Source organism: Dasypus novemcinctus, chromosome 4 (genome assembly GCF_030445035.2).
Source record: "Dasypus novemcinctus isolate mDasNov1 chromosome 4, mDasNov1.1.hap2, whole genome shotgun sequence".
NCBI lineage: Eukaryota > Metazoa > Chordata > Mammalia > Cingulata > Dasypodidae > Dasypus > Dasypus novemcinctus.
In genome coordinates, this window is record NC_080676.1 from 41564342 (window position 1) to 41582792 (window position 18451).

An 18451-nucleotide genomic window follows, 5' to 3' on the forward strand; every position below is an offset into this window, starting at 1 on the left:
TAGTACATTTAACAGTGAAATGCATTTAAATAACATATAGGTGACTGTACAACTGCAGCATGAACAACTAGATAAACAATTCAACTAGAAACCAGCTAACAATTAACTGTCTAAATATATAAAACACAGCTCTTGTTTAGATCATCTTTTGTTTTGATCACCTTCTTGGGAGAAAAAAAAAGCCTGCTGGTTACAATGGAAATATATTAAGGTCAAACCTTCCAAGATCCTTCCCCAGAGGTTGGATTAAGCCTCCAACCCAGGGCAGGCCCAAGTTTGTGGCCTCCAGCATTAATGCTCTTCCTGTCTACCAGAGCAGACAGTGTAAGCTTCACTCCAGGCCTCAGAGTGTAGCTGAGGCCCACTCCAAGTAAACTAGAGTTGTTGACTTTGTAGAAAGGGAAGCAGTGAGATCCAATGGATATTTAACTGCAGTGCCAAAATAGTGCAGTTGGTACCTGATGTCCAAGCAAGTTTTACGTGAAATGTCAAAATCTTTACATACTTTCTGACAAACTGATCCTCCAAATTCTGTCCCATCGTTGACATTAGTGTGTAGCTTCAAGTCTCCAGTCCATAGCCCACTGCAAAGTTATTCCTTATCAGCTTTGATTTGGCACAGTCAAAGGTCATCTGATAACAAGCAAGCTGGCCCTCATAACCAAAGAAGGCTGAACCTTGGATTGTGGGCCCAGAAAAATCCAAGTCAGCATCACAGCCAAGGTTTATACACTCCCTTTTATAAGAAGACTTGATTCTACCACTTTCCTTTCCCACATTTGTAGAGAAGGTGGTATCAAATGTCAGTTTCAAACCTTGACAAATCTGGTCTTCAACTGCAATTTCTGTTCCAAGAGTGTTATCAGTGTTCCATTTTTCTATGAAAGAGTAACCATACTCACACCATTTGTATTTGATCTTCAAGGTCCCAGTAACTTAATCAGTGTATTAGATGAACCAGATGTTGAGAATACCTTGCCACTTCATGACTTTGTTTTCACATCCAGTTTCACCAACCCAAAACCAAATCCTTCGTTAAAATATCTCTAGCAGCTTTGCTAAGGTCAGCATATGATGGAGGAATACACATTGGCTGCACACAGCTCTGCCTGTAGGTTGCCATGGCAAGGCTGAATGATGGGGTGACCTGATTGTCTCCTGAGGAGGGCCACTACTGCCACTCTGCTTGTAGCTGAAGCTGCTAGGCTCATGCAAGATACGGACGGCGCTGTCAATTCTTGCAGAAGGTTAATATCACTGACTAGACATTGGAAGAGAGGCACATTTGGATGTCAGTTTAGACTCAAGCCAGTGGTTTTCACAAACTCAGCTTCAACCTTCTTCATCAGCATCCTTTACTCAAGCTTTGAATTACTCAGGTCAGATGGTGCACCCTATAGGGGTGACTCACATGTCTGGTGGAGCATCATGTACAAACAATACAGTGGGTGTGCCACATGGCTTTATTTAACACATGGAAATCAGTGTTCCCAGGCAGCTTATGAGCAATAACAGTCAGAATAGTGGTTGTGGTCAAATACAGCTAATTGATACATTTGTTAATCACCATCTATGTTTACTATTAATAACCTAGACGTATCTCAAATCATATTAAAGAGCAGTGGGTAGCAAGCACCCAAAAATGTAAATGGAGAGCTTCTGGTTCATAGACAGACTCCTAATGGCAACTCCCTATTTGGGAACTATAGTTCCAGTCAGTAGCACACCCTGTTATCAGTCCATTTAACAGCACACAATGTCAAACGTCTTTATCTGTTTTTAACATAGTCATACAAAGAGGTCTTGCAAAAAATTTTTTTAAAAGTCCCAGTTACTATCCAGCCAATGCCTATCTAGATGGGTCAGCAAAATACACAGGGTGTGAACAATCTGGAAATTCAGCAACACCATATACAACAAGGAATCCCTGATGCATCTGCAGGCTTGTCCCAACTTAGTAGTTAGTCCACATATATCTGTGAACACTGTTAACAGAACACAGGAAAATCAGGCAGTGAACAGCACCATGGTCCAGCCTCATGCATCCCAAAGTCATTTCCTTATAACAACCAGCATTTCCATCAAATCAAACTCAGTATACCATATCCAAACCATAAATGGATGCCTTCTTCAGACTCAACCAACCTAGCTCATTTTGGGTTGGTGGTGGATAGACACTCTCTCAACAAACATCATCATCTGTATTACACTGTTGCTCAGGCAGAGCAACATCTCTCAAGGAAGACCTGGCAAAATTTGCCACTAGAGATCCTTGGCTGCTAGAACCAGTAAGTAAGATTATTGAGACTCTAGATGCTTTGTCTACAGGCTCTTACTCTAAGAAGACTTCATGTCCCAAATCCAAATTTCCCAAACATTACCCTGAATTAAAGGACACCATGAGTGAAGCAGATGTGGCTCAGGCAACTGGGCTCCTGCCTACTACATGGGAGGTCACTGGTTCAGATCCCAGTGCCTCCAAAAGAAGAAAGTGAGCTGGCACAATGGGCAGGCAGGGAGAGCTGACACAACAAGATGATGCAACAAGAGATGTGGGGAGGAAAAACAGAATGAGAGACACAACAAAGCAGGGAACAGAGGTGGCTCAAGTGATCACGCATTGCCCTCCTACATCAGAGGTCCCAGGTTCAGCTCCTGATGCCTCCTAAAGAAACAAGGAAGCTGAACAGACACAGCAAGTGAAAAACAAGGGGGTGGGAAGAAATAAACACACAAAATAAATCTTAAAAAAAAATTAAAAAGACACCATGAAAAAATTTAAAAGATATTTCTTACCATGTGGCATTCATAAAATTGATTCATTATTTAGTTACAAAAATTGATGTCCAAGAATGCTTTGAAATCGAATACTACTTATGCCAGGAGTTATTAGAACACCGAGCTGGAGGAGTGTGACTTCAGAGAGCCTGGGGGCCACTTCTGATTTCATCAAAGAAACAACAATTAGGAAATGCAATTGTTGCACTTTCCAGGATTTTATCGAATCTTACCTTTTAGAAAACGGCATGTTTTAGGTGTGAATGTGGTAACATTTGAAAACTACAGAGGCTCTTTACCAAAAAAAAGAGTTTCAGAAAAAATATTATCATTAGTGCCTTTATGCTATTTCTGTAAACAATGTTACACTGTGAAAAGGAAACCCATCTATTTAACTGGTCTGGGCTAGATATTTATTAATGATAGGCCCTTTGTTACAACAAGTAATATTTGGTTTCCAGAAACCAATCTCTAAAAGCCTGCTTTGTACAACTGCTGAAGTCTGTCATCACAAGGATTTATTTTTGGCACTGGATCCTGGAGCGTTGGCTAATAGCAGTCATCTGGGGGTAATTCTAGCTTAATTTTGCAAGTGTTCTAATGGCAGCGAAAATATGTTACCCATGAATCATAATGACACTCCGTGAAAGAGCTTATTTCCCATTTTCCATGATCATTCATGGTTGGGAATGTTTTTACTATTTGGAGAAATGCAAACCAAATTTTATTGGAAAAAATTACATTACAATTAACATCCTCATAGCAAAAATGTGTTCAGTTCCAGAAGTTTTTGTGGTATGGCCAGGTAGCCTCGATTCAGATTCCCTGGAGCCATATTTTATCCAGAGAAACCATCATCATCAACAGCCAGTTTACAAGTACATTTGTTTTTAATGTTCCTTTAAAATTAATTTGCTTGTTTGAGGATACAGAAAATGGCATTTCTTCCTGTTCCCTAATTGACTTTCTTTTCTATACTTTGTTATTTTGTGTTTCATTCTTAAGCTATATTGGTAGTGGAGAGGGAGGAACAGGGGAGCCCTAGTAGCAGAAACAGGGGTCCTTTGCATAAAGAGACATAGGTTATGAGCTGGAAGCAGGGGCCATGTCTTCATCCTGCTGCTCTCATGGTGCTTGGCTTTCATGACCATTTAAAAACTTGAAGATGCCAGCGGTGCATGGCAAAGTATTTTATGGTCCTGCCTACTTCTCCATTTCATCTTAAGCTATTTCCTCCCTTATCTTTGTGTTCTTCAGACTCGTATTATTTTACCACAGAAAACAATTCTGGCACTAATTTCTTTTTTTTAATTAGAAAAGTTGTGGGTTGACAGAACAATCAAGCATAAAATACAGAATTCTCATATACCACCCTATTTTTAACACCCTGCATTGGTGTAGTACATTTGTTGTAACTGATGAAAGCACATTTTGGTAATTGTGCTGTTAACTATAGTCCATGGTTCACTTAAGGCTCATTGTGTTGTGCAGTTCCACAGATTAAAAATTGTTTTTTCCAAGTCTTAGTAATCATTTATTTTTTATTAAGAAAAATAGAAATTTAGACAATTAAAATCAGTAGCTAAAGAAATGAAAACCTCTATGTTTATTGTCTTTCTTACCTGCAATTTCCAAATTATGGCTTCATTTGTACAATCTACATGAGCAAGAGATGAACCAAAGTCCACTAACTCAGTGGAATTGTCATTATTACAATAAATTACTTCATAGGATGACAATATACAAATCGATATAAAATATGTTCATTATTTCTAATTCAGTTGTTTGCATATACAAATATTTTTATTATAAGGATTATACCAAATATAGTCTTCCATTAATTGTTAAAAGCATTATAAACAGCATATAACAATTTCAGAATATCTTAATTAATGCTAACATATTTTAAAAAATGAATTACAATCTCATTGAGCTAAAGATCTTAATTTTTCACAATTTCCTTAGATCATGAAATATTCAACATCTACATTCTGGACAAAGAAAGGGAAGTGCAGATGAAGAAGGAATATTTCCTATTCTTCCTTTGGAATCTTCTGTTTAGAAAGAAAAGATTATATGTTGAATAGATTCTGTTACATTCCATTTCCATATATTCACTTGCTTATCTTCTAGATAAAGAGCTCTCAGTTCTATGAGAGAAAACAATTTTAAGTACACGGAGGGCCAGAAGTATGTCAGAATTGAAACAAACGACATAAAATAGTTCTAAGGCTTTTTTTTTAATGTATCCTTACCACATTTTGTGCAATCACTGATATATAATCTTTCAGTAGATGGAAATGATGTAAACATGTGAAGATATAAAGGCAACCACTTCTTAACCACTTCTCAGAGCCATGAGGCTTATTGACCCAGGGGATGGAGAGGGTGAGAATGCCCATCACCAAAGAGGCTGGAGTTGATCGTCTTTAGTCTCAAACTTCCCCTTTGTACCTACTTCATGGAGACATCTAGTCCTTAATACTAGACTTTGTGGTGAGAGAATGGATAATTTAATTCCTGATCACCCCCATTGGCTAAACATATCAAAAGCCAGGACTAGTGGACTTGGTGGTAATTGTGTATGTCCCAGCGAGTCAGGAAAAAGATGACCTACTCTTTGAATCTAGAATCATCTGGGCTATTCCAGAGTCCAGGAGAAGGGAACTTGGTTAGATGAATTGAGGGGAAAGCTAAGTGCAGAAGGGCTCTTGCCCATGTCTCATGTGGTTTCCTGGAAGAAGACCTCCCAGCAGGCTGCACTGTAGCAACCTGAATTGTCAAGAGGTCAGGCAGAGAGAAGGCCCTTGTTAGCTTTCCTGGGTGACTCTGAGCAGTGTGGAAGAGAGCCAGGAGTGGCCACGATCCCTTCGGCAACATAAATATAGCAAAGACTGGCTGTTAAGCTTGCTAGGGTGCGTCAACAAGTCTAGAGAAAACATACCCTTGTGTCTAGGGCTGCAGGGGAGACCACTGCTTAATGAACAACAACCCTAGAGTGAATGCGTTAAGTTCCATGTAGCTATTTCTTAGCTAGAACGAGCTCAATAGTCAATGAAAAAATGTGACAATAAAGGAGCAAATTTTCTTTAAACTGGAACCCTAAAGTCTTACTTTTTTTGCAACTTTAATTTTCTTTAAATATTGAGTTCTTATTTTGGGTTTTTCTCTACTAAATTACTAGGAATAAAAAATATGGATATTCTTTTTCAAGGCCATAAGCGTTCCTCTTATAAACATGGAATTTTCAAAACTCTGTTTTCTCTCATATAAACTGCAGCTTTCACATAGACTATTAAGGGTTTCCTCACTGACTATGAGAATTAAAGTATAGTTGTCAATTCTAGAAACCTCTTCCTTAGACTGCTGTCTATTATTTGTTTTTGCAGCTCTGTGAAAAATAACTTCCGACTTACAAAGGAAATTTTTCCACTCAAAATCCATTGAAAATATGAAATAGGTTACATATCCACCAAAGAAAAGCTTATTGGTTATTAGTGTAGTATTTTCCCTGTGCGTCAAATTGAACAGCGGCATTAAGTGAATGCCCACAAAGCATCTTAAAGGCTAAGGAAGGATAAAATGAAAGGCTAAACTCTGAGACAGTTTTATGTACACTACAGTGCACTTTCGTGGGGCTTAATGTCTTTCAGCCTATCTATAGAGGATATCAGAGGGCAAAGTATTTCTGTCATGAAACAGAACTAATCAAATTAGTCGAAGCAAGGTTAACCTTAAGGACAAAAAGTCTTTGGATAGTTTCCATCTGCATTGTCAAAATCAAGAAGTCTTCATAGAAGGTGTAAGTATACAAACCTCTACATTGATTAGTCCAGAATTGAGGCTAGTTACTCTTACTAAAATGTTTGCACATATAAAACGAAAGGATAATATTAGCTTAAAAGGAAATTGTTCTATATGAATCTAATGAAAAATGGAAAAGTAAGGAAATATTCATGTGTAAGTATCATCAATGGCATTCCTCCCAAGATCTCTGTGTAAGTTATAAAAATAAAAAATAATACCTTTTGGAAATATAAATTTTTATACAGAAATGCTTAAAAGTTCACCTATAAATTTCACTGGCTCCTGTACTCCATTACTAGGAGTAAAGATGATATACCATCTCTGTCATTGGTTTTAGGTGGGTTTTTTTTTTTTAGTGCAAGTAGAAAGAAGTTTATCTAAGATGACAGCCAGTTCAAAATTGTATGTAAATTTATTGTTTAGTGTTTTATCTTCTTCAAATAGATTAAATACCTTTCTCTGTGTGCTACTGTTACGATTTACTGCATATTACTACTTCAATGGCCTCCCGTTACTACACATACAGCAGCTTTATTCCCAAAATTTTCATGATATAGGGAACTTGAAACATCAGAGTAGAAAATTTCAGAAACAACAATAACTAAAATAAACTATGTAAACTAACTAAAATACCTAAAATTCAGTTCAATTGCATGAATATTGCTAGGATTTTTTTGAAGAAAGAATTACCTTTTAAAGAAAAGGACCATGATTTAGGCACGCTATAGTAGCACATAAATTACCTTGGATCCAAGCAGAAATGTGAAGTAGGAAAAAAATTACCTAATTTCTATTTGTTTAATGATGACAAAGGTTTATCCTTTTTCATTACAATATTCATGTGTGTGCCTAGAACTTTATCTTTCAAGAAGGTATGAATGAATCTAATGACAATGAGCTTCCAGAGTAAAAAGAAAGAAGAAGTGAGAAGGAAGCACATAACCATCTGTTCTCGACATTTCCAGGGTATGTGCTGCAGTGTGATGCATTTAGAAAAGTGCTAAAGTACATGCCTTTAATAAAAATGAAATATACTTTAGGGCCACTGCCAAGTGCTTTGGTGTTAACCGTGTTTGTTGGTATCACTCCTTACCACTACCTGATAACCTTTCCTGATAACTATTTTTACTGTGCTAGTGAATTGAGAAAATGCTTATTGTTATTTAAAAATCAAAGCTAAGTCTAGCTGCCTTCTAAAGTGTTAATGGCATAACTCAAACCAGTAGAAAATAAATCTCTAAACTTCTCTCCTGTCCCAGATGGAAATAGAAGCCCGTTTAGGAGAGGCTCAGAGCACAGTCTTAGAAGGGGAGGGAGAGAGACATTCTGCCAAACTACCTGGGAAGAATTGTTTAAGGAACAATGTAAATTTTTTCTATTAAAAATGACCGTAATGAAGGCACATTTCGGTTGAAGATATCTTAAATGTAACCCATTCGTCCATCTGAAATTAGTGTGTGTTCTAATTTTAGAATTCTCTTGTAACCATATCAGGCAATATACGTATCTACATTTTATGCCAAAGTATTCATTCAGTGAATAAACCTGAATAAACCCTGAACTTTATTTCAATTAGCAAGTGTATTTTAAATATCAGACATCATTAAAAAAAATACTTTTTCTTATTGGATATAAAAACAGACTTTTCACACTTCTATTATAGCTATGAGAAATTAGCGTTATGTCTATTTTCACAGGTAAAGGTAAAAAGAAAAGTAATTTTTCTGCTAAAAGTATTTGATAATGAAATGCTATTGGCTTTCCTACTTTAAAAAAAAAAAAAGGTATTCTATTGGCTTTGTTTTTGAGGTACCAGGGACTAGGGTTTGAACCCAGAACCCTCATGTGTACGAAACCAGCACTCAACCACTGAGCCACCTCAGCTTCCCTGCCTTGGTTTTCTTGTTTGTTCTGCTTGTTGTCTTGTTTTTGTTTTTTCAGGAGGTGCCAGGATCCAAACCTAGGACCTCCCATATGGGAGGCGGGTGCTTGAGCCACATCTGCTCCCCGCCATTGATTTTCAAAACCTCAAAGTACCCTTACGGAAGCAGGAATTATGCTTTAGCATTAATATGCTTTAATGAACTCATATTCATACAGGACAGATAGAATAGTGAATATATGAAGCTACTGACGGTTGTTTTATGAAAATATTTAAATGCCTTAAATAAAAGGCCCATAAGGTACATCTTCTGGGTTTTTTTTAATCAATTTTATGGAAATATATTCATAAACCGTATAATCCACCCAACGTGTAGTCAGTGGCATTTGGTATAATCACAGAACTGTGCATTCATCACTTCAATCAATATGAGGGCATTTTCATTGCTCCAAAATAATAATAATAATAAACAAAAAAAAAAAAACAAAAAGCTCTACCCCTAAGTAATCCCCTCTCAATCTCTCTATCCTTCCCACCACACATAACTGCTAATCTATTTCCATCTCTCTAATTTATTTGTATTTATATTTTGTACAGCTGGAGTCAAATAATATGTAGTACCATTTCTTTAGTTACTTTCACTGAGTATATTTCCTTTTTTTACCATTAATGGAAGATTATTACTATGTTACCATACACTACTGACTGCTGTCCATAGTTTACTTTGGTTGTATTTTTGCCTGAGTATCACCCTGATAGTAACAGCTTGTAACACTAGTGTACATTTGTTCTTTTTCAGAGAAAAACATTCGCATATATGCACTTTTAACTATATTCATTTTTCGCATGAGGGTTCATTATGTTATACAGTGCCATGTTTCATTTTTTTAACCTTCCTTCAAGGACGTTTGACTTTCCCTTTCAACCACTATCATAACTATTAGTGCTGCTAATTACAAAGACCATGATGTGCTTTCAGTATTTCTGTTTATTTCCAAAAATTTACAAACAATGCTTTTACCAATTCTACCCAGATTAAGCTTCAGCTTTCCATTTTGTAACCTCAGTCTATTTTTTGGTGACCTATATTTTAGTTATTAACTCCATGAGTTTACTTATTATATTTAGTTCATAATAATGAAATTGTATAATATTTGTCCTTTTATGTCTGGCTTGCTTCACTTAACATAATGTCCTACAGGTTCATCCATGTCGTCATATGCTTCCCAACTTCATTTCTTCTTAACACTGAAGAATATTCCATTGTACATATATACCACAGTTTGTTTATCCATTCATCAGTTGATGGACACCTGGGCTGTCTCCATCTTTAGACAATTATGAATAACGTCACTCTGAACATTGGTGCGCAGATGTCTGCTTGTGTCACTGCTCACAGTTCTTGTGGGTATATACCTAGTAGTGGTATTGCCGTGTCACATGGCAGATCTATATTTTACTTCCTTAGGAACTGCCAAACCATCCACAGTGACTGCACAATTCTACATTCCTACCAACAATGAATAATCATTCCTCCTTCTAGGTTTTTGTTTTGTTTTGTTTTTAGAAGTTACCAGGGATTGAACCCAGGAATTTTTATGTGTGAGGCAGTGCTCAACCACAGGGCTATATCTGCTCCCCTCCCTCTGGTTTTAAGAATTTCTGTTTAGTTTTCTCAAAATTGTGAACATATAAATCTACTGAGCTATCTTTCAAGTGTAAAAACTTAACCACATACATCAGTTATTTAAAAATTATTTCATTTTAATGTATGTAATCCCAGAATACAGACTTGCAGCAAATGTTCTATATGTAATTGTTTGTATTTGGGGTTCGCCGAACTCAAATTGCACTGATTTTAATGAATGGTCATGGTTTACTCAATAATAGACTGAAATAGAATCAAATTGGCCCTCTGGCTACTGTTCACAAGGCAAATATTCAATAAATACCCACTGATTTGGCAAGTGCTTTATTCATGAAGTTCACGTCTTACTACTACTGCCCTAATAAATTGAGACACAATTAGCACAGCTGTACTGCCTGGGGGGGAGGCGGTGAGAGAGAGCAGTGAGGGGGTATTGAAGGTAAGAGTCTGAAGACAGAGATTAAGGAGTCCTCATCCTCCTAATATGCTGAACACCCAGGATTAGAGCTCTGGGTCAGAGGAATTCAGTGTGAATGCAAACCTAAGCAGCCCTGCACTCCTGTCCTTTGGGATTGCTAGACTCACTCAGCATTTAAAACTGATGTCCCTGTCTACACTTTTACTCAACTGCATTTCATTTCATCTGCTGTAGCAAAGTGACCTTTGTTTACAATTTCTCTACATGTTTCTAATATAGAGGATACCTTGAAAATTTGAAAGCTAGTATTTAAAGACTCACTGCTTGATCATATGATTCAGAATCCCCAAAATAGTAGGTTTGTAGAAACATATTTTTGGAACTTCCAATATTTACCTGGCTGATGAAGGGGAAGATCTGGTCAAAAAATATTTCCTTGGAAATTGTGTTTCTTTAAAATATAATTCGGGACATATGAATAGTAACAGGCGTTCATTATGAAGTAAAGCAATGTTATTTAAAAAAAGAAAAGAAAATGTGGGCATCAATATATATGGTAGTGAGAAACGTGAGGATCCAAAGAAATTATAAACACAAAGTAGAACCCAGAACCCTAACACACAAGTGTCACAGATGTTAAAGACTCTTTCTTCTACTCAGGGACCTCCATGATTTAGGGATATTTCCCTAGATGTTGGGAATCATTTGCACCTTCAGTGCAATTTTGGTGAATTGATTTTTAAAAGATATACCATTATATCAGTAAATTTCAATCCCCTGAAACTGCAAAAGGAACATGTCCAAGAGCCATGGAATAAAAAACAAACCCTGATATCAAGGAGGGCTTTAATTCTGAGTTAGGTGAGACTTGTATATGTTTATGATGTCTGCTTTTTTCATCTCCATAGGCCTGATACACTTGAGTACACTATTTCCCTGAACTTGTGATTAACGTGAAGATAATCCTGCTGTGCTGTTGCAGACAATGAACCCTACAGAACCTGGTAGAAACATGCCTACACTTGGCGAGCCCCAGACTTCAGAAGCAAGGCATTTGTACCAATTACCAAGTGGAATGATACCGGAAGGTAATAAAGAACATTGGCTTAAGTGCTCAGAACACTGTTGCTGTTCCATTCCACATCCCCTTTGCCACCTTCTGAGTCCCCCTGAGACTATGGAGCTCGTTTCCTATCTCAGCCACCTATTTCCCTGCTTCTCTGCGGAAGGCTTTCCCCCACACCATGGGAGCTTGTTGGGTCTAACTTAAGCTTAATCAAGTGAGAGAGCAACACTCAACCAATGGGAGAAAGGAATAGGTGGGTAAATGGTCAATTTTTTGTTCTCCTATTGGACATTCCTGAGGCATATACCACGAGGTTTCTTAGGGGATCCCCAGCAGGACTGAGCCCCGTCGCCCACAGAGGTAACCTCACATTAATGCACCCCTTATTGCTTTTTCCCTTCCTGGTCTCACTTCCCCACTCCCTCACTTAGGCTTCCTGGGATCCACTCCCAAACAAACTACCTAAATTCAAGTTCTTGTCCAGGGGTCTGCTTCAGGGGATCTCAAAGTAGGACAACTCCTCTTCTTTGGCCACAAATCTCTATGGCATTTCCTGAGGGCTCTCCAGCTAAGAAGGAGGGATTCTTAGCTCCAGGCAATCCTTATTTTGGTGGGAGTCTCCCTTTCTCTCTTCCTTCTCCTTTTCCTTATCTTTCCACCTGATTTGTTTCAAACATGACATAAAATGCAAGAGGAGCACTATATTTTATAACTTCAAAGATTCTATCTCACTAACAGGTGATGAATTCAAATTTCTGTTAGAGACTGTCAATTCATGACATCAGTCAGAGGTCAGCAATTTAAAAAATTGAAACAAATAAAAAAATAAAAACAAAGAAAACAAACAAACAAAAAAGAAACACCAACTTGGGTCCCACATTGTTCTGTTGTGTAACAGACCAGGGGGAAGAAGGCACCTGTGCACTGAGTCTCATGTAAGGAACCTGAGATTTTAAGTCACTGATCTGCGTCCCGCCAGATTTGCAAGCCCACAGCTGACTAACCTAGGCTGCAGTCTTCACTGGCATTCTCAATATGGCTTGCAGTCACCTGGCAGATATTTTTATTTTAATCCTGACTATGCCATGGGCATTGTATTAGTCACCAAAAGGGGTGCTGATACAAAGTACCAGAAATCTGTTGGCTTTTATAAAGGGGAATTATTTGGGGTAAAAGCTTACAGTCACAAGGCCATAAAGAGTACAGCTCAGGATTGCTTCTTCACCCAAACTCTGTTGCCACGTGTTGAAGCAAGATGGTGGGTAACATCTGTGAGGGTTCAGCCTTCCTCTTCCCTCTTAAGACTATGGTCCCAGCTTCTTCAGATCTCAGCTAGGCTGACATTGGGCTCGTCTCTCTTCCCAGGACTCATTTCTTTTCCGCTCAGCTGCCTTGTTTTCGTCACAAGGTCAGCTGTAAACTATTGGGTGAATGGCTCATCTCTCTTCCTGGGGCCTCTGCAGTGTCTATGGAGCTGTCTCTCTTCCTCTGTGTATCTTCTCTATGTATCTACTTCCGTGTTCTTGATTGAGCGTCTGTTTATATAGCCCACCAAGGGATTCAACCCTGCACGGCCTAATGACGTGGACGAATCAAACCCTAATCTTGATTTAATCAAGTAAAAGTAAAACATTTGAATTTAAATCAAAGGTTATCATGCTCAAAGGAACAGACCAGTTTACAAACATAATCGATATCTCTTTTTGGAATTCATAAACAGTATCAAATTGCCACAGGCATTAAACTGTCTAAGTTCATTATTAGAGAGGAAATTATATTGACCTCATGGAAATACAGTGAAAATAAATGCATATTAAAAACTTTTTTAAAAATGTACGTGAATGGCAAAAACCAATGTTTGGAACCCATGGATTTAAATTTCCAAGTTGGTCTGCAGGCTCAAGTCTGGGGGGAAAAAAGGTAAAGAAGTGGTTGCTCATTTAAATACCATTATACTTTTATTTTTTTGAAGCATGACTATTGAGTGTTTTAAAATTAAATCAAATACACATAAACAAGAAAGGAAGGAAGAAAGGAAAGAAGAGGAGGAGGAAGGAAAGAAAGGAGGAAGAGAGGAAGAAGGAAGGAAGGAAGGAAGGAAGGACCCTATTTTGAAAAGCAGAACATTTCCTTCCTACTTTCCTTCATTTCAAACATATTTTAAATATGGATTTGTTTTTGTTTTTGTTTTTTATCTCAGATTAAAATACAATTGTAGGGAGCAGATATGGTACAAGTAGTTAGTGCCTGCTTCCCACATGGGAGGACTTGGGTTCAGTTCCGGTGCCTCCTAAGAAAAAAACAAAGAAAAACAAACAATAAAACCAACGCAGAGAAGCTGATGTGGCTTGGTAGTTGAGTGCTGGCTTCCCACCTATGAGGTCCTGGGTTCAGTCCCTGGCCCCAGTACCTCAGAAAAAAAAGGAACAATTGGAGAAGGAGAAACTAAAATAATCTTTTAAACTAGTAACATTTGCAATTAGTTGAAGCACATTAATAATTAACAAGATAGTATAAGGCAAAATACATTTAACTATGTCCCAATTTCTGATCACTAGGTTTGAAAGTTAAAGCATTGAATACTTATGTTTATGTATGTTTGGAAATAACTTGGGTATGTGTTCTAATTAATACGTTCTCATGCAGTCAGACTGTATCTACTCTAACTAGATATATCTTTAGTCATTACAAAGATCCCCCCCGTCATTTTCTATTTTAATCATATTATTAATAATAAATAACACTATTTTCTAAAGATTGAACATAAGTTGGAATTTATGTCTTTGTACTTCTGCAAATATATTTAATAAGAATCAAAATAAGTTGTAAGAAGGGGATTTGGTATTTCTAGAATCTTGCAAGGCTGGCTTAGTTTTATTACTGCTTGTAGTGTAGCATGGGGTTGCTTGTGGGCTCTTCCACAAATTCCAAGGGCACACTTATAAAATGCTGAGCCCTACAGCTTGCTTACGAAGGAGGTGTTTATGTGTAACTGAAAGCTTATGTAGCTAGTCTGGGAAAATACAGAAGGCTTTTGTTGTGTTCCGGAAGAATTCAAATAGTCCACCGAAAGTAGAGTTATTTGCTAACATATCTATCTGTTTATTTTAGAATTCCATCAGTGGCAAGAGATTTTGAAGATAAATCCAATGATGGCTGTGAACCCTTCACTGACAGCATCAGGGCAGCAGGGGATCCCACTGGTTCCCTCACCATTTGAACTCCAAACTGTGGACAGGTATTTCTCTCCAACATGATGTTCCAACTAGAGGAGAAAATGGAGAATCACTAAGCTTTGGAATGATGTTAATCCCAGTGTTCTTTTATTGCCTAATGTTATTTCAGTTGAAGTATGGTGTAGGAGTTCACGTCTAGAAATTCTGCTGGCCACACCTTCAACACACCTCCCACACTTCCCTTCAGAGTCATGCTTGACCTACTTACTCAGAAAATGGCCAGTGAGCACTTACTATGTGACAGGCCTGGTGTGGGAGCAGATGTTGAGGACCTGAGATATCCTAGTATAGAACAATTCTTTTTTATAGTAAAAATGAAATTATAAGCACTTTGGCTGCACACTCTGACAGTCTCCTGTCTTCCCTTCTTTAGAATATTGTGACATTCTGAGGAGGAAGTAAGATCCCTTATTTATTCATGTTCATTTGAGTGTGAACAATAAAGTTGAACTTCTAGAGACCATTTAAGTTGGGCAAAATAAATAAATTGTCCAGATATCAAATTCTGATCCCAGATGGCAAACCCAAGCCAAAGCATATCCATTAAATGAGAAAAGAATGTTGTGATGAGAAGAGCATATTGGTCATGGAAAATTTGAGAATGTTTTTGATATGATTAGACCCATTTCCCAAGATCGAGCCCTGAAGCTTTCCTGCTTTTTTTGTTGTGTTTTTATTGTCAGGTGGATCAGTCCCTCTTAGTAGTGTACTTCCTCTTTCTTTCTTATCATGTTTCTACTTAAACCAATAAAGACAGTAGAACTTTTGTATTTCATTTTCAGAAAAGATGATAGGACCCCATATAGCAATAAAGTAAGCTCACTTGCTTAAGTAATAGAAATTTTTTACAACTCCATCCTCATTTTGTCTATTTCATATCATTTCTTTCCTAGAGATATTCTGCCTTCCACTGTAGCTCCAATTGACTCAAGACAGTTTTGTGTTCCTTCCCAATTTGGATATTCTGTTTTGCCAAATGCAAACATGCAGAACATGCTGTCCAATCGTGCCTTCTCAGGTATGAGCAATACATGTTTGGCATTAGTGTGAGCTAGATGGCTGCAATGAGCTTGCCATCAGATTTACTGCTACATTTTGAAGGCACGATTGTGGGGGTGGTTACTCTTTTAGTTTCTGCAGCTGCTACTTGGGTTCAGATGATGGTTCCATCACTGTGTGGCCACAGGTAAGTTGCTGAACCCCTTTAAGCATAATTATACACATATAACATGAGGAATTACAGTATCACTATCTGTTTCTCTTACACAAGAAGAACTGATGAGGTCACAAGGAGATGAGATCTGTGAGGTAATGGGGTTTAGAGAAGTTTAGAGGACTTCTGAGTGAGAGGCAATGCCTTTGAGGAATTTGTGCAAAGGAGGGATATGGTCTGATTTACATTTTAAGATCATTTTGGCTGTTGTGAAGAAAATAACCTAAAGGTGTAAAATACAGTTAATTGGCTATCAAAAGAGTTAAAAGATTATGGTGGCTTGTATCTGGGGGGTGGCAGAGGGAATAGTGAAAAGAGGTTGGATTCTGTAAATACTGAAAGTAGAAACAACAGTATTTTCTGACAGTTTGGATATGGAAAGTGAGCTCAAGAGAGGTAAGGATAACATTAAATATTTTGGTATGGGCAACTAGAAAGGTAGACTTGCTATTCAGTAAGTTAAGGAAGATTGTGAGAGCAATAGATTTCTGAGCAAGTATGAGATTAGACCTCTGTTTTGCTCATATTACATTTGAGGTGTGTAGCAATTTGATATAGTTATGAATTCCAAAAATAGATATTGGATTATGTTTGTAATCCGGTCTGTACCTGGGTGTGATTACGTTATGAATAGGGCTTTGATTAGGCCATGTCATTAGGACAATGAGTCCCCACCCCCTTTGTGGAGGTGGACTCACAGATAAAAAGCATGGTAAAGGATAGAGCTGAGGGTTTTTGATGTTGGAGTTTGAGGTTGAAGCCTTAAGCCGGAGCCCCGGGGAATAGGCACACAGAGGAAAGAGAAGCCAGCCCCAGGAAGAGAGGAACCCTGTGCCCAGGAAAAAGCAAGCCCTGGGAAGAGAGGAACCCTGAACCCAGAGAGAAACAAGACCCTGGAAGGGAGGAACCCAGGAAGCCTGAACCCTCACAGACATCAGTAGCCATCTTGCTCCAACACGTGAAAATAGACTTTGGTGAGGGAAGTAACCTAGGTTTTATGGCCTGGTATCTGTAAGCTCCTATCCCAAATAAATACCCTTTATAAAAATCAACCAATTTCTGGTATTTTGCCTCAGTTCACCTTTGGCTGACTGATACAAGGTGCCTAGTAGACATTCAAGGGAGGTGTCAAGAAGGCAGTTTAAGTTTAGGGAGGATGTCCAGTCCAGAGATATAATTTGGAAGTTATCAGCAAATATGGAACTAAATGAGGTCATCTAAGGAGTGGTTGTGGATAGATGAGTGAAAAAGGTGAACCCTGGGACACACCAACATTTAGAGGGCCAGATGAGGAGGAGGAGCAAGTAAGGTTGAAAGAAAAGGAGCAACCAGAGAACTAAGAGGAGGCCGAGGAGTATGTGGTTGGCCTGGAAGCCAAGGGAAGAAAATATTTTAAGGACAGAGTGAGCAATTGTGTCACCTATGCCACTCATAGATCAGGTAAGATGAGGCCTGAGGATATAACGTTGGATTTAGCCATGTGGAAGTGATTGGCGATCTTGATAAGAGCATTATCAGCAGAGAGGTGTTGGTGAAAATGTGACTAGTGAGGGTGCAAGAGGGACTGGGAAGTGAAAAATTTCCTCACAACATTGAAGATCAAACTGTTGCATCTTATTTCTCAAAAACTGTTTCCTTGAATTTCTGTTTGACTCTGTTCCCCAAATCCTACAAGTCTTAACATATATTAACAAGGCAAGTGAAAAGCCTAAAACAAAAAGGAATACAATTGGTGCTGGGGCCAGGGAAGAGATTGGCCTGCCTGGAAATGAGCAGGTTGCCTGCCGCAGAACTTGGGTCCATTTAAATGAGGCCAGATTGGGCATCTAAGCAGGGCCAGAGGTGAAACTAGAACCACCCCATGGAGTGTTCCGAGAATGAAAGACACGATCCCTACAGCAGATCCTGGGCACAAGCCCTACCCAGCAGCAAAACCCCGGCAATCTGTAGCCCATAGTTACAGGCAAAAGGTGAAAAGACCAGAGAAACTGTTGAATCACTGACCCAGAAAGTCCCTCTTGGTGATGAGGAATCCAGAAAATTCCAATTTGGATATACAAGCAGGCAGGCTGACTCCCTGTTCCAGGGACACAGAACAGGTCCCTGGCCTAAAGGCTGATGTGCAGGAGAGCAGCAAGGGCAGGGTAGGGTCCCTATGCAACAGAAACGGAGCTACTAAGTAAGCTAAGAAAATAGAAATGAAGACAGATATCTATTCCAAGAATGGGGATATTAGGTCGGAAGGGGGTGGATTATTACAGCTGGACTAGCATTAAGTTTGGTCTGATTGTTACATGGATGGATTTGCATCCATAGTCATTTGATTGCATCCATGTTGATTGTACCTAAAATCCACATAGGAGATTGCCCTCACCAATGTGGGGAGTCTCTTTAACCAATCAG

General features: G+C 38.4%; 1 protein-coding gene and 2 pseudogenes across 1 annotated transcript in view; 2 read left to right on the forward strand and 1 right to left on the reverse strand.

The window, feature by feature from the left end:
- Positions 1 to 212: 212 nt before the first annotated feature.
- On the reverse strand, positions 213 to 1090 carry LOC101412681 (voltage-dependent anion-selective channel protein 2 pseudogene; annotated as a pseudogene).
- A 47-nt stretch (positions 1091 to 1137) lies between these two features.
- Positions 1138 to 2266, forward strand: LOC101412244 (BRD4-interacting chromatin-remodeling complex-associated protein-like; annotated as a pseudogene).
- Positions 2267 to 14751: 12485 nt separating this feature from the next.
- SAMD7 (sterile alpha motif domain containing 7) overlaps positions 14752 to 18451 on the forward strand; it is a 28528-nt gene continuing 24828 nt past the window's right edge. Inside the window, exons 1-2 of the mRNA XM_004447950.2 lie at positions 14752 to 14837; positions 15729 to 15853. Coding sequence (XP_004448007.2) covers positions 14752 to 14837; positions 15729 to 15853 — 211 coding nt within the window. The remainder of the gene's footprint in view (positions 14838 to 15728; positions 15854 to 18451) is intronic.